This window comes from Myripristis murdjan, chromosome 14 (assembly GCF_902150065.1).
Source record: "Myripristis murdjan chromosome 14, fMyrMur1.1, whole genome shotgun sequence".
Taxonomy (NCBI): domain Eukaryota; kingdom Metazoa; phylum Chordata; class Actinopteri; order Holocentriformes; family Holocentridae; genus Myripristis; species Myripristis murdjan.
The window spans coordinates 11471665-11487792 of record NC_043993.1 but is presented as its reverse complement, the minus strand read 5'-3'; the positions used below and the strand labels follow the sequence as shown (position 1 = coordinate 11487792).

Genomic DNA, 16128 nt, shown 5'->3' with positions numbered 1-16128 from the left:
CCAGGATCATGTCATGCTGACTGAGTTAGAATAACAGACTGGAAGCTTTAAAAAGAGGGTGGTGTTTGAAATCATTGTTCTTCCTCTGTTAACCATAGTTACCTGCAAGGAAACACGTGCAGTCATCATTGCTTTGCACAAGAAGGGCTTCACAGGCAAGGATATTGCTGCTACTAAGATTGCACCTAAATCAACCATCGGATCATCAAGAACTTTAAGGGGAGAGGTTCAATTGTTGTGAAGAAGGCTTTAGGGCGCCCAAGAAAGTGCAGCTAGCACCAGGACCGTCTCCTAAAGTTGATTCAACTGCGGGATCGGGGCACCACCAGTGCAGAGCTTGCTCAGGAATGGCAGCAGGCAGGTGTGAGTGCATCTGCGCGCGCAGTGAGGCGAAGACTTTTGGAGGATGGCCTGGTGTCAAGAAGGGCAGCGAAGAAGCCACTTCTCTCCAGGAAAAACATCAGGGACAGACTGATATTCTGCAAAAGGTACAGGGATTGGACTGCTGAGGACTGGGGTAAAGTCATTTTCTCTGATGAATCCCCTTTTCGATTGTTTGGGGCATCCAGAAAAAAGAAGAAAAGGTGAGCGCTACCATCAGTCCTGTGTCATGCCAACAGTAAAGTATCCTGAGACCATTCATGTGTGGGGCTGCTTCTAAGCCAAGGGCGTGGGCTCACTCACAATTTTGCCTAAGAACACAGCCATGAATAAAGAATGGTACCAAATCTTTCGAGAGCAACTTCTCCCAACCAATTCAAGAACAGTTTGGTGACGAACAATGCCTTTTCCAGCATGATGGAGCACTTTGCCATGAGGCAAAAGTGATAACTAAGTGGCTCAGGGAACAAAACATCAAAATTTTGGGTCCATGGCCAGGAAACTCCCCAGACCTTAATCCCATTGAGAACTTGTGGTCAATCCTCAAGAGGCGGGGGGACAAAAAAAAAAACCCCACAAATTCTGACAAACTCTTTGCATTGATTATGCAAGAATGGGCTGCCATCAGTCAGGATGTGGCCCAGAAGTTAATTGACAGCATGCCAGGGCGAATTGCAGAGGTCTTGAAAAAGAAGGGTCACCACTGCAAATTTTAAGATTTGTCCCAGTTTCAATGATTTTCATTACCATTATTATGATTCTAAATTATTTATGAGTTCTGCAAACTTGTTGCACGCCACTGAATATGAGATTTACAGTGGGCACTCTTTGTGTGCTTTTCATTTCCCATTTATAATTGTTTCCCTGTGTCATGTTAAAGGAGGACTTTGCATTTTACATTAAACAGTTTTGCATTATTAACATTAATTCATTAAAATTATCCAAATGATTTAGTGCAGAATCTCCCTAACTTGTTAATCAAGCTCTTATATAATCTGTAAGAATGGTTTAATCTAACAACTAACCCCAGTTCACCTCATTGTCTTGAACCAAGACATTAAACTAACTCTCTGTTTTTTGCAAGTTAATGCCTTTCTCTTCCCTGGCTATTTCACTCTGTCTTTGTTTCCTTCATTTTTAAAGGCTGGGTTATTTTTCCATGCAAGCTGTGCATTTGGTTTCTCTCCATCATTCCCTCCTCCCTCCTTCATCACATTTCTCACTCCTTGTTGCCTCTCTACAGTTTTCCCAGACTGTTATTCCTTGCCAGCTCTGCAACAGCGCTCCCTTCATGCTTTCCTACACTGAGCAAATGCTATTTGGTGGATGCTTTTATCCAAAGTGCCTTACAGTACCAAGAGTGCATACATATTTAGCATGGATCGCCCGGTGGGAGTCAAACCCCTAAATTTGGCAGTGTTGGTGCAGTGTTTCTTCTGTACTTGTGTTTTCATAATGGCGTCTGGGAGTATTTTTTCCCACCATGCTTTTCCTTGTGTTTTGTGCATGTTACAGCATTAAAACTGTTTTAAATTTGATACTTTGTTGTGAAATACACTTTTTCCACATTTCTCTAAGCAGGAGTTGATACATTTTCAGTTCTCATTACTGAATGAATGCAGTAAGAATAATTCTCCACCAAACAGACCACAATTTTTCATCTCCTTTCAGTTTCTCACCTCCTCTCCTTTATCTTTTCCTTTGTCTCTCCTTCCATCTCTCCCTCCCTCCTCCCTCTGCTTTATTCCCATGCCATCTGCTGCTCTTTCCTGTAATAAACCAGTGAATTTGTATTAATCAGCCTCTGCACATGTCAATCAGGGTGTCTGGATGCACAGCGCCACCCCTCCTACAGCAGTTTATAACTGGAGCTGTCAGCTTTATGGTTCACGAGACTATAAATGTATACAACTGATTTGGTGGGATGGGATGGATAGCTTATTCCTGGCTCTCCTCTCCATTCCTCTCCTCTCCTCTCACCATCCCCTCTGATTTCTCTCTTCAACCCTCTATATCTTTTTTTTCTGTCCCCAGCATCTGATGAAACCAACATCTATAGGAAACCCCCGATATACAAGAGACAAGGTTAGTAGATGCCTTACTCTGTCATGCTTTTCATAGTGTTCATTATGGTTTTTACCCGTCAGGCTGTCTGTTGTTGTATGGGATGTAAATGCATTGATGTCATATGCAATTTATTTACTGTATGTAAATAAAGTTTGACTCACTTTTTGACTGAATTAATCTAAGGAATGCTTTTGAATAGATTTCAGCTGGATCTTATTTTGTATGCCTAGCATCTGGAAGCCCTGATCACATCCTCTCCTCCTTCTCTGATTGCATCAGAAAGGGAGAGATGGGAGCTTTCAGCTGGATAGAAGGTGCTTAGGTGTAATGGTGCTGCTCAGACAAGGGTGGAAGGAGTACCAAATATGTTATTCCTGTAAAGGTATTGGCTAATTACTGGTGTAAAGCTTTATCTATCTAAATCCATCTAAAATGTAGCTTATTTAATATGTATTAGAGTAAAAGTTACTGGATTACTTTAAATAGAAACTGACTTTGTCACATAGACTAAAAAGGGTGTCAAGATGGAGTTCAATATGTGAATTGAGCAATCTGAGCATTCTAAAATTAGGTAATGAAATTCACCTTATTTTATGTCTGTCATTAAAAAAAGATGAATTGGCAGCCTAATGCATTTACCAAATCTACTTGACTTTTGAACTATAGCGGTAACTACATACCATTTCTCCACGTTTTTTTTTTTTTTTTTACTCAGAAGCTTATTCAAAAATCAGTTGCCTCATGGAAAGTAATGAAGTTAACTGAACTTATAATTGTTTACCAAGCGAGAAGGAAGCGCTGCAAGGCTCTAGTGGCTTAAATGACTTGTGCTTCTTAGTGGGACAGGTGAATGTCCAAAAAAACGTCTTTGAATGAAGCAATAATTTATTCTTTGAGCAGAGATGTAACATCAAGCAAGACTTGAGCTGAGTTGAGTTAAGTCAAGCAGAAAGATTATATTAGGGCTCAGGGATGATCTTAGCTGTGTTTTATTTGGTGCAGATATATAACATACATTTTGATGACGTCCACAGTGCCACTGTGAAGACACCAATGACATAGAAATGTATATGCACCTAATTAAATATATCTACAGTAAGAGAAGCACCACAGTGTCATCTCTATCAACAGGTAGAAGACTCCCCTCTTGTTAAGTTAAGTTAAGTTAAGTTGAGTTAAGTTAAGTTAAGTTAGGACCTGTGGAGGTGCCACAGGTGCAAGTAGGTGCACCGAAAGATGATGAGAAACAGAAGATCCAATATGCGGTTAAAGCAGCACTGAATACTCCGAGTATGTGGGTCATCCATCAGTGGCACGATGGCAGATCAGACAGAGTTACAGTTCCTCAGAAACACCTCTGCATGATTTACTCCGCACTACAAAGTGCTGACAAACCTCTCTCTCTTCAGTCCCACCATGCATTCTGTAAAACGATACGTGGGCGAATTTAAATCGACTGCATGAATCACTTATAGAGCAGTTTCACGTTTCAGTTTCATAGCAAGGCAAAGTACCATAATCAGGTAGATATATAATACCTAATATGTTACCGAATATCATAGTACGAGAAAAAAGACCAGCTTTTTCAAGAGCTCCTTGAAAAGGTGTTGGGTTGTATTACCTGAAATGTATATGACAGGGTGAAGACAGCAGGTATTGTGGAGACGTGACAATGAATGCAATACTTTCTGTAGTGCCATATTTTAAAGGGTCCAGTTGCATGTATATTCTCATAGCCAGAAATATTTCCTGAATAGCCCTATAACCCCAGAACTGTCTGTCAGAATCTGGGGAAAATACAGAGTGTAAGATGTGGCCTGTTTTGGGAATTTTTGGTTGCTCAAAAGGTTAAGTCACATGACATATAGTCACAACACTGTCCAAAAGTAGTCATGACCTTTGGGAGATGTCCCTCCCCTCTCTTTATTTTATCCTTCTTGTCACTTTCCACTGCGCTGTCTAAAAAAGTCTACACGCCCTGAAAATTATCTTCAAAAAGTTTACAAAGTCTAATCCAATGTCACATCAGACTGAGGATTTTTTTTAAACCCTCTTACTGATAGTGGAGGGTTCCAGCTTTTATACAAAAGTTTGCAAAGCTTAGCTTCTGCCTTGGATGTTTTCTTCAGTGTGTTTTACATACATCACAAACTACCTGCCTAGCTGGCGTTGCAACTAATTGCGCTTCCCGTAAAGGGAATGTCACTGCAGTTGAAACCAGACTTTGATCAGTCTGGTTACATGTTGGAGATTTCCCTTCGTATATCATCACATTTACTCATTTTCTCTGACCTTGTTTCTCTCCCTTCTCTGTTCCCTTGTTTTTGATGTGTCTCCTCTCCTCCCATCCTCACCGCTGCTGTTCCTTCCCCTCTCTGTAAGTAAAGGCACCACTCTCTCCATTTTGTTCCTCTTACACACACACACACACACACACACACACTTTTTGTGGATACTAGAACATCATTGCAGACAATAAACCAAACCCAACATTTTGTTTTTGTAAAAACAGGATGAAACACTTCTTTTAAACTTCTGCCAATTCTGTATCTCTTTCCTCCTCTCTGCGTCTCATTGTTATTTAACGCATGAGAACCGGCCTTTATTTAAATTCAGGGAGGTTTTCTTATCACAAAATATTGCACATAACATTATGTTTCGCTCTTTCTCTCTCTCTTCCTCTGTCACTTTCAGATATCCCTGCTTCACTGACAGCCAATAAGAGTAAAACCAATGAGAACCTTGTCAACTCCGGTCGCCTTTCCTCTTCCAATTGTAACAACAGCTACCACCCTGACTCCAACTACTACCCTTGTACTGGCTCTCCTAAAGGTACTGGTGTATTTCTCTCTCTTTTGGTCTTTTTGTCTCTCATAGATGCATAAAAACACCCATGTGTGCACAGCCTCACATACACACTGAAGTACACCCACACACATACATGTCGGGGTCAGTTGTTACAAATAGAGAGAGAGAGAGAGAGAGAGAGAGAAATTCCAGGGAGTGCAGAATTTTTTCTTGACATTTTTTTTCTCTTCCTCTCACCTGCTCTCACTCTCCCTCACACTCCCTCTTTTTCTCTTCTCCTGACACCACTCACCCTCTCACTTTCTGCCTTCGTCACTCCTTCTGCCCCCCCCCCCCCCTTTCCAGTCTCCAGAGCAAGGAGGTTTTCCTCAGGAGGAGAGGAGGATGGATGGAATCAAAATGTAAACAAGGTATGAAAGGAAAATGTTCTCTCTTCTTCTCCTCCTGCTTCTCTCTTTTACATTTTCCATCCCCTTACCGTACCTCCTGTGTGTGTGTGTGTGTGTGTGTGTGTGTTAATATTTAATGACCTAGCTAATTAAATGCTGCTTTCCAACCTCACTCACTGGACATGATGTCCCTGTATGCTCCTCATGCTCTCCCAGTGCATCTTTTCTGCACTTCCTTCAGTTATTATCTTTTTCCTTTCTCTCTCTCCTTTTCTTTTGCACTTCTTTTTATCCACCATTCATCCCTCTATCAATCCATACAAAAAATGTTTGGCTCTTCCACCATTGCTCCATGCATTCTTCCACCGAATCATACATCCATACATGCATGCTACTCAACCATTTCACATTGCTCTATCTGCTTCTTCCCTCCCTCTTTTCTCTTTACTTTCATAACTCCCCACATCCTCCGTTTCCTCTGACACACCACCTCTTTCCCCCTCCTGTACCCACCCACCTAACCACCTTTCTCCCTCCCTCTATCACTGGGCTCTATCCATCCCTCCATTCCTTCTTCCTTCCCCCCTCTCCTCATCTCCCACTCTCCTTCCCCTCTCCATGCCCTCCTCCATGCAGGGAATTGGCAGGATGATCCTGAAGGAGGAGATGAAGGCACGTTCGGGTTGCCACGACAATGACCAATGGGGCAGCAGGCGCAGTTCCTGCAGCAGCAGCAAGGAGGCGCTGCACAATGTGGGCTACAGCTCCCTCAATGGCTGTAAGGCTGACATTTTAAAGGAAAGGTTTTTCCAAAGTACAAATTAGGACATTTTGCAATCTATCCATCCAGATGGTTTCCGTGTGATTTGGTGAGGTTTCCAGGCTACTGTTGTTTGCTGCTCTCTGTCTCCCAAAAGCAAATCATCAAAACTTTGATGGTTTAGAGAAAAACACAACAGCAACTGCTCTTTCAACAGCTCGAGTTGCATTGGGAGCTGCTCACTGCCAAAGCACACTGGTAAACTGAATGTATCCGCCCCAAATTTGTACTCCTCGGCCAAATGACACAAACACTATCTGGATGGACAGCTTGTAAAAGAGTAAATTGGGAAAATATATTTTGTTGCATTTTGGGTCAACTGTTACTTTTAGATAAGGATAGGATAGCTTATAAATGTGTGTGTGTGTGTGTGTGTGTGTGTGTGTGTGTGTGGTTGTGATACTGAGAAAGCCATAGCTCAAGGAGTTTCCCACTTCCATATTAAATCTCTTATCGATCCTCTTCCACATCAGATTCAGCACATTAGGAAAAGACAAAGATGGAGAGAGTTGGAGAGAGAGAAAGAAGGTGTAAGAAAGAGTGTTACAGCAGGACGGACAGAGAAGGAGTGTTACAGTAGGACAGAGAGAGAAAGAGGAGAAGAGATAGAGAATGAATGGAAAAAGGAGAAGGAGGGTGTGAGAAAAGGGAGAAGCAAGAGGCTAAAGCAATTTGGAGCTGGTCAAAGAAGATGTATGATGTGGAGGCAAAGAGGTAAATCAGGGTCAGATGAGAGGGAAGAGGGATGGAGAAACAGAGAAATAAACTGCAAGCACAGAGAGGCCTAGATAATGAGAGCACTTAGTGCTGTGCAGTAAAGTGTGGCTTTATGTTTGTTATCTGTTAATATACCGATTATAAAATGTTGGAAGGTTTGCTCTCATCATCTGTTCTTCTGCTCAAAAGGTTCCCTCCAAAATGGGTAATCCACCACTTAGAAGTGGCACACAAAATGATTAATAGTTGGTATTGCAACTCGTTGGTTTACTAAATTATGCAGTTGCACTTGAGTGATGCACTTTAGTTACTGTATGTATTTATTTGGATTTCTTTGAATGGGTATTATGCATTTTGAATTAAAGCTCAAATGAAAACAGGGAAGTCACTGTATAATGCAACAAATGCTACTTATTACAGCCTTCAAATAAGCACCTCTATTAACCAGAGATATTAAAGAGAGATGACTAGTTGCTCTTTCTGATCAAACTTATGTGAAAAATACGTAGGCTGCTCTTAGAAACGAGGAAACAAGGTGGGCTGCTTCAAACAAGAAGGCTTTCCAGGCACTCCAAATGTAAGAAAATGCAACAGTGAGGAAGTAAATATGTAAACACCTTTATTGTAGTGGCTAACCATTCAAAAGCCAACATGTTTTGACTACTGTCAGGTCTTTGTCAGGGTGTGGCCTCATCTATATAACTGCAACAACCATTGAAAATATGAAGAAACAAGAGAGGAGGTTACACAAAAACATATATGAACTTGTGTTCTGAAGGAAGTTAACATTGAAAATGAATGGCAAGTAGTCTGCATCTGTATTTGTTATATATATATATATTTGTGTCTGAAAAGACTATAGATGCTGCAGAGATGTGTATTTTAAGGTTGTAATGTTTTTTGCATTTTAAAGAGGCTTACCTCAGAATTTTTGATGCTTTGGTAGAATAGAATAGAATAAAATAGAATACAATAGAATAGAAAAGATGTTTTGTTTTTTTGTTTTTTTTGTATTGGGACAGATACATATATATTGATAGAACACAAGTAGAATACAACTTTATTGCTCAACCTGGAAAATTATCTTTGGCCTCACCAAATGCAGTAAAAGCATCGCATTATTGCAACACATGGCATCAGTAGCACAACATCACATCAATTAATTAACATACAAAACACAGCTGGCTTTGTCAGCATTGGCTAGCGCAGAGTTTTCATACTTTTCATAGTTTTCATTGCATTGCAGTGTTCAGTAACTTCCTCCTCAGAACCTTTGATGCCTTTGCCTTTTGGGGAACCCTATTTTCCACTGTGTGTGTGTGTGTGTGTGTGTGTGTGTGTGTGTACAAAAAAGTACCAAGCTGTTTTTTGGGATACTACAGTAGAGATGTGTGTGTGATATATTCCTTTTCTGAAATTATCTTGGCCAAGTACCGATGAAGTGATGTGCTGGCCCGTGTGTGTCCATTTTTCTTCTCGTTTTCAGGAAAGAAATATAGCAAATAAAAGCCAAAAAAGCAGCGTGGTGCATTAAAACAACAAAATGCATTCACAGTGCCTTGGATGCATATTCTTAGCGCGGGTGGCCCAAGTTGAAACCAAGTCCCCAATGCTGGGAACGTCCGTGCTATACTCTACCCATGGTGCTACATATTTTATAGGATGCACAGGTCTTGGTAATAATCACGGCTGTTTATGTTGATGTTGTTCAGCTCCCCCTCGAAGCATATATCTCCTTCTCACAGCTGATGTTTTATAGATGTCCCATAACAGCTGGCCTGCTTTATTTCCCTTCCGCTGAAAAGACACCCTCTCCTCTGACTGCAGCTGAGTGTGTGTGATCAAACTACTGCTGACGGTCTGGGCTGTTAGCCTCACTTGACACGATTTCATACACTGTACGTGTGCACAAAGTCAGACACACCACACACACATACATAAAGGGAGTAATGAGAGCAAGGGGAGCCGCTCGTGGTGTCTGGGACATGTGCACAGGCATTAAAGAGTTTTAATACCCCCTTCTCTATTTCTCTACTTCCTTCTCTATTATTTAATCACTCCCTCTCTCTCGGTCTCTCTGTCTCTGTCTGTGTGTCTGTCTCTCTTTCTATCTCTGTCTGTCTGTCTGTCTGTCTCTCTGTCTCTCTCTGTCTTGTCTGTCTGTCTGTCTCTCTGTCTCTTCAGCTCCCAGGTCGGTCTACAGTGCTGACAGTGGTGAGTGACTCATCAGTGTGTTTTGATCTCTGAGGTCATCACAAAGGGAGGCGGCGACATAATGGATCGTCTCCGCTCTGATCCCCTCCATCCTGTCAGCTCTGTTGTGACAGTGGCAGGGATTTAAGTTGAAGATGTTATCAGCACACACACACACACACACACACACACACACACACACACACACACACACACACACACACACACACACACACACACACAAACTGACACACTCCTCTTTCTGTTGGGTTACAGGTGGAAAGATGAATGGTGTTGCAGCTAAGGCCTGTTTATCAGCTTTTCTCTAGTAGCAGTGCTGATCCAGGATCACTGACCTGAACCTGTCAGCCATCTGTTTCAATGGATACTGTTACAATTACAATTTGCATTTGGCCGACGCTTTTATCCAGGGTGACGTGCATATGAGATTTTTGTACACCACAAGCAAAGATTTATTCAGGAGAGAACAATGACATCAAGTGCCATAAAGTGCTGGTTCTGGTCCAGAGGACACAGGAGCTACAGGGCACCGCCTTGTAGCAAAGAGGGAATGCAGAGAGTGCATAAAATGCATAGAGGAAGGAAAGATGGCAAAGAGGCAGATTTTTTTTTTTTTTTAAATATTATATGGGGGATTACACAATCCATTAGGTGAGGGGGTGTTCCCTAAAGAGCTGGGTTTGCCTTCTTTTAAGGATTGAATAGATTTCTACAGTCTCTCCACAGTTGCACTAACGCCGTTCAAATGTTATTTTTGAGATCTGATCATAAAGATAGATGTATTTTATGACATTGCATCATGTGCATCTACACTTTAAGTGCTTCAGTGGTGTCCTTCAGGTCTTCATGTGCATTTCCTCCTCTGCCCCATCATGTGTTTTATTGCCCATACATGTATTTATTGCATCCAGACATGGACCTGGCCACTCCCAAATCTGGTTTTGAACCCTTAAAAATTTCATTATTGCAGGTCCAGACCTCTGTCTTGCATCCTCCTATAATCATGACATAAAAATGTAATTCATAATTGAAATATAAAGCAAACAGCATCAAGACAGCACATGTTACTGTTGCCATTGTATTTCCAATGGCAACAGTGAGTAGACCAGCACTCGTACTACACAGGGATTGATAAATGCGATGCTTAGCGTAGTAGTTCTCAAGCTATTAAGTGTCAGGGCCCATGATGATTGAACAACTAAATTTCAGAGGCAAACATCATGACTAATCTATGAGACTATATCCTATTTCTTGTCAAGACAGAATAATAGATGACACACTCATTATAGTTCATCAGTTTGCTGAAATGTAGGCTACTGTACACACACTGTACTGTAGCCACACACACACACACACACACACACACACACACACACCAGCCCGTATTTTTCTGCTGCATCATGGTGTTTCATCCCGCCTTTTGACATCGTTGGGTAATTTAATTCCCCTCAATACCAGAGTGAAAGAGGAAGAGCGGGAGAGAGCGAGATGGGGAAGCAAATAAATAGAAAATGGGAATGAGGAAAGCAAGGGACAAAGAAAGAAAGGAGAAGGGGGAGGGAGAGAAAATGAAGGAGGGGGAGGGGGGGCAAGAGGATGAGAGAGACAGAAATTGAATAATGAAGCCTAAGAGCATGAAGAAGCAGAATTAGTAAGAAAGAGGCGGGTGTTAGAAAGTATGAGGGGGAAAGAGAGGGAGGGAGAGGAGAGATAGGCGAGTGAAGTTTAACAGGCCTCCGCTGCCCTCTGCTGCCTCAACTGTAGCATTGCATGTCATTTTAGGCCAGTTATAGCACAGTAAAGACCTGGCGAAGGATGTACGGATGTTGGTTACCAGCGGTTACGAGGGATGGCACTATGCTGGAGGAGTGTCAGCAACTGGAAATACTGATAAAGCAAGGAAAATACAGGTTTTTGTCGCAGAGTATTAAAAATGTATACAATTTTTCCTTTGTTCCCATTCGTCCAACACAGGCTGAGAGTTCCTCACAGTTTTTAGCAATACTGTGCATTGCCTGTGAGGCTGAAAGGTGAATTCTTCACAGGCTGATCTTTGATGGTGTGTATTTAGTCGCCAAAAGGCGAGCAGACTACCAAAGAGGCTGCATCCATCCCAGGCCACAGATAAGGTGTTTGATGAGAAGATAATGAGCCATGAAATTAGCAACATTCAGAGGTTTATTCCATGTCTGCACAGTGAATGTAAACTCACTAATGTGCTGATCTGATCCAAGCCACAGCATTTTTCATCAGGATCCTGTCATTTTGGCGTTTGTGGGTCAGTGGTTGTGTGTGTGTATGACACAAGGGCTGCTTTTTGAATAATTGGATCAACTGGGAGAAACTAGGTGAGGAGGGTAGGTTTGAAATCCTTTCACATTCCCAAATACCCACTGTCAACTCTACTGCTCCAGTGAAGCTGCTCAGCTCAGCTAGTGGACTGCGGCTGCACTGTAGTTGTGAATGTGTGGGACTGTGTTAATGAGAGGCCTGGTTGAAAAAAATGCATGCATGCTCAGTAAAACTTAAATAAAGTTTGATTCATTGTGGAAATCTACAGTAAGTCTGCAGATGCTACCGACTGCATGGACTGACAGCCTTTTCTAATGCAAAGGTGAAAGACCCACAGAAAGTAAAACACAGAGCCACTGTGTTCCCACTCAGAAATGACTTGTCTGCATCCTAGTTTACATATTCTTGTGTTTGTTTATGGTTATGTGTTTATATTTGTTCTCGCAGATTCGTACATTGCCAAATCGGCCTCGTTGCCAGGCTACGGCAGAAATGGACTGAACAGGGTGAGTGATTTACAATTTCTGTGTATGTGCAGCTGTGTGTGTGTGTGTGTGTGTGTTAGAGAGTGGGTGAGTGAGTGAGAGAGACAGGAGCACCAATTCACAAAGCCCAAAGCTGTGACAAAGTCCATGCTTCTAATATAATTTGCCACCAAACCTCTGAAACCCACTTAATCAGTTTTATTTCTGGGGACAAGTGGAGCAATAACTGATGACTGACAAGATATTATTATTTGGCCAGTGTGATAAATTATTACATGTTGGTGGGTCACTGTGCTACTCCGTACAGATGCACACAGCTTTGAGGGAAAGCTGATTGTGATTACTGCCCTGATGTGGATTGTTTTTTTTGGATATTACAAAGGTGGTTTCTTTTCTTCATAATGTTTAAAACTAAACTATATTTTCAGTGGATGCTTACAAAAGCTGTTTTTGTTGTTGTTGTTGTTGTGTTGTTGCAGCCTGGCAGTGCGGGCACGGACTATTACCAGTATGACAGCACTAATGCAGTCAACTGGCAGATCAGAGGTAAGCCTTTTGTCCAGCTAATCTGTTTACCCACCTTTCATTCAGTCTCCTCTCCATTTACATATTCAGTATTATAAAGTAAAAGCCAATGCTGTGCAAGAGGCCAGAGTGACACATGACAGTGAACACAGCATTTAACATAACTCATCAATACTGTTTCTCTTCTTTCTTTCTTTCTTTCTTTCTTTCTTTCTTTCTTTCTTTCAGAATACAAGGTAAGGCATTCTGCCAAAGCTGCTGCCACTGAGCCAAGGTGTTGTCAAGCCTAATTGAAATTTCTGGATCTGTGGGTAACAGAAACAGACGATGATTTGCCTTTTTTAACGCAGGCTTAATTCATATTGAACGGTGGATCGATTTCACTCCGTAAAACCCTGTTTGGCTCACTTAAAGTTTGTGAAGCTGATTTTTTGGTGTATGTGTAGAATAAGTAAAAACAAACAAACAAACAAACAAAAAACATACAAGTGGCACACTGTGGTTCATATAAGGGGTGTTTAGCTTGCCCTGTCTCTTTGTGATGAGACTGGTCTTACCTTCTGCATCAGAAGAGAATATGACACAACCTTCTACAAAAAATATGATATTCATAATTTATAATACTTCAAAAACAAAAAAGCTCAGACCAACACTTTATTGGCAATTAGTAGCCAATATTTTTCTTATTGTCTTACTTGTTTTACTGGATCCCTTGATTATCAGACACACCCTACTTTAAACTGTGACATTTCATAAAGAAACGACATAAGACACTGAACACCTAAAGGCTTTAGAGCAGTGATCAGAGCTGGATTTATGGTTGCAGTTTAATATTGGATTAAATGAAATTTACTGATTTGCAGTTGCAGTTTAATTCACGTTTGCTTGTCCCACAGTGTGTTTCATTCTTTAACTGCTGCTTAGAGGAGCACATGTACAGAATGCTGAATTTACCATTGCAATTTACTGTGGAAAAGGACTGAAGTCATGTTCTATGAGATATGTAAATTAGATCTCTGATGTGACCCAAAAAACAAATGACATGACAATGAAAATATCATGATGGCTAAATTATTGGCTAACTCTAAAGTGACAAGTCTTTTTCAGGCTATTGCTGTTTAAGTTGCTCTGTACTGACATGTGTGTTTCATAGGTATAGTGAACCAGAAAACAAACATTTGCTGCAAAACAACAGATGGATGGATGTAGTCCTGATTTCTCTCTCTGTCTCAGATCTACCCTTATGAAGCTCTTGTGGTGACAGTCAGAGGGCAAAAGCGTCTCCCCAGTGACGTTGACCGAGCCAGACTTGAGGTAAATAGTGGAAGCGCTGCGCCTAACTGCTCATTGATCTCGCTGAACACAGGAAGGAAGACTGCAATGATATCTTAGCGCACTCAGAAATATACAGTCAGGCATAAAGGGCGGCCGAGATGGTCCTTTGAGTCGGGGTTCAAGCCTTACTGTATTGTTATTATTTAGAAGTGCATGATTCTTAGAATAGTTTAGGATATTAATGTTGTGTTTTGCATGAACATGTACGAATATATTGCTAAACTTCAGAACACTGATTTGGGTGATTTCATGGTTTAATTTCTATGCCCTCAATAGGCATAAGTGAATATGGAAAGTGGATGGATGGATGGATGGATGGATAGATGATGTCTTAACTTAAATTTAAGGAATACATAGCCATTAATTATTTAATCCTCATCGCTCTCTCTTTATGTCTCTGTCTGTTTCTGTCTGTTTCTCTGTCTCGTCTCTCCTCTCAGCGTCACCTCTCCCCAGAAGAGTTCTACAGAGTGTTTGGGATGTCCATGTCTGCCTTCGACCGTCTTGCTCAGTGGAAGAAGAACGAACTGAAGAAACAGGTCCGACTCTTCTGAGGAGGCGAGATCACTGTGTGGGACCGTCTGACCCACCACAGGCCAGCCACCCGCTGATAGCTTGCTGTGGAAAACAGCCTTCACATCAAGGCCTACTTAACTCAGATCTGTCTCTGGCTCAGTGGAAGAGGAACCAGCAGATGAAAAAAGAGGGAAAAAAATTATTCTACTACTCCTCTGAGGCAGCAAGATCAGAATCGTCTCACCCACTGTAGGCCTCCCATGGAGGGCAGCCTGACCTAGAGGAGAGGGGCAACACAAAATGAGATGTTACGAATCTTTTGAAGAGAAAATATCAAGATAGAACTACCCAAAGGCCCACCTGATGGTACACACTTTGATTAATAAAGCAAAAGTCAGTCAGACGGTCAAAAGGAAAAAAAAAAAGGTTGAATGTCCTGAGGAGAGCAGGAGTGAAGCCGAAGACCTGGAGAGAGGATAAACAGGATAACCAGTGTCCTGTTGCTGACATGGTGGACAAGCAGGGCTGGGGACACAACAGACAGACAGACACAGACAGATAGGAGGGAGGGCCTCCTCCCAGGCCATTGCAGGTTGGCTGCTATTCCCCTTTCTGCCAGAGGATGGCAGTGTGTTGACACGAGCGGCATCTAATGTCAACAGGTTGCTGTATATCCCATATGCAACAAAGAAGACCAGTTACAGTGAGTTAAGACAAACCTACAGACAGACAGAGAGACAGTTTCACAGGCAGTGAGACGAACACCAAGGGATCCTGGCAGACACACAGAAATGGTCCAGAGCAAGCCACATGGACCGCACTGCGGCGCTAAATCTCTCCTCAGTGGCTCATAAACTGACAGGACAGGCAGGCAAACACAGCCCACATATGTACTCGTGTGATTCCTCCCATGTGAAAAAGGCTTAATGGACACAATGTGAACATGAGGTGTTTATAATGAATTAACACTGAAAGCCAAAGGTCTTCTTTTTCTTTTCTTTCTTTCTTTCTTTTTTTTTTTTTTTTTTTTTACTGGCATGTGTTTTATTTGGTTGTTGATTTTTCTGAAGCCATATCAGTGTTCAGAGTTGTTTTCTAAGCCTGGAGCTGACTGATTGTGATATACTTTGCTAAAGTGATTGATCTGTGAAATATGTTGTGATTGTTTATTATGATAGACGATAACACAAAAGTGTAATGTATGAACTGTATCATAATGGGACTCTAAGCTCGGAATTGTTGGTAGAGTTTAGAAAGAAGGTGTTTGTGCTAAAAAATGACCCAAACTCTAAAAGGAGGTTCATAGTTTTCTTTGACTTATTATATTGAAGAGTTGTTTGTCAATTCAAATTAGCAGCTGTATTCATAAAGCATCTCAGAATAGGTAGTGATTTGAGTTACAAGACCACAGATCAAACCAGACTGGTTTTGGTTTTGTACTCTATGCGTGTTTGAGTCTACATGTGTGTGTTTGCGCACATGTGTGTGTGGTTGAATGGTACAACGTGTCCATGTCATGAGTAATACGAAGCAAACAAGATAGGAGGGAAGGAAAGAAAGAAGCGACAGCACAAGACTA

General features: G+C 41.6%; 1 protein-coding gene across 7 annotated transcripts in view; it reads left to right on the top strand.

Moving 5' to 3' along the window:
• LOC115370965 (actin-binding LIM protein 3-like) overlaps positions 1–15826 on the top strand; it is a 53699-nt gene extending 37873 nt beyond the window's left edge. For 3 of the 7 annotated variants that reach the window (XM_030068058.1, XM_030068055.1, XM_030068053.1), the window contains 10 exons: positions 2416–2466; positions 5143–5280; positions 5602–5666; positions 6282–6423; positions 9367–9396; positions 12136–12194; positions 12653–12719; positions 12927–12934; positions 13932–14012; positions 14474–15826. In XM_030068058.1, the coding sequence (XP_029923918.1) occupies positions 2416–2466; positions 5143–5280; positions 5602–5666; positions 6282–6423; positions 9367–9396; positions 12136–12194; positions 12653–12719; positions 12927–12934; positions 13932–14012; positions 14474–14587 (755 nt within the window). In that variant the 3' untranslated portion in view covers positions 14588–15826. Of the gene's footprint in view, positions 1–2415; positions 2467–5142; positions 5281–5601; positions 5667–6281; positions 6424–9366; positions 9397–12135; positions 12195–12652; positions 12720–12926; positions 13006–13931; positions 14013–14473 lie in introns of those variants that run through there. The other 4 variants (XM_030068059.1, XM_030068056.1, XM_030068057.1 and 1 more) reach the window with 3 other exon arrangements.
• The last annotated feature ends 302 nt before the right edge of the window (positions 15827–16128 follow it).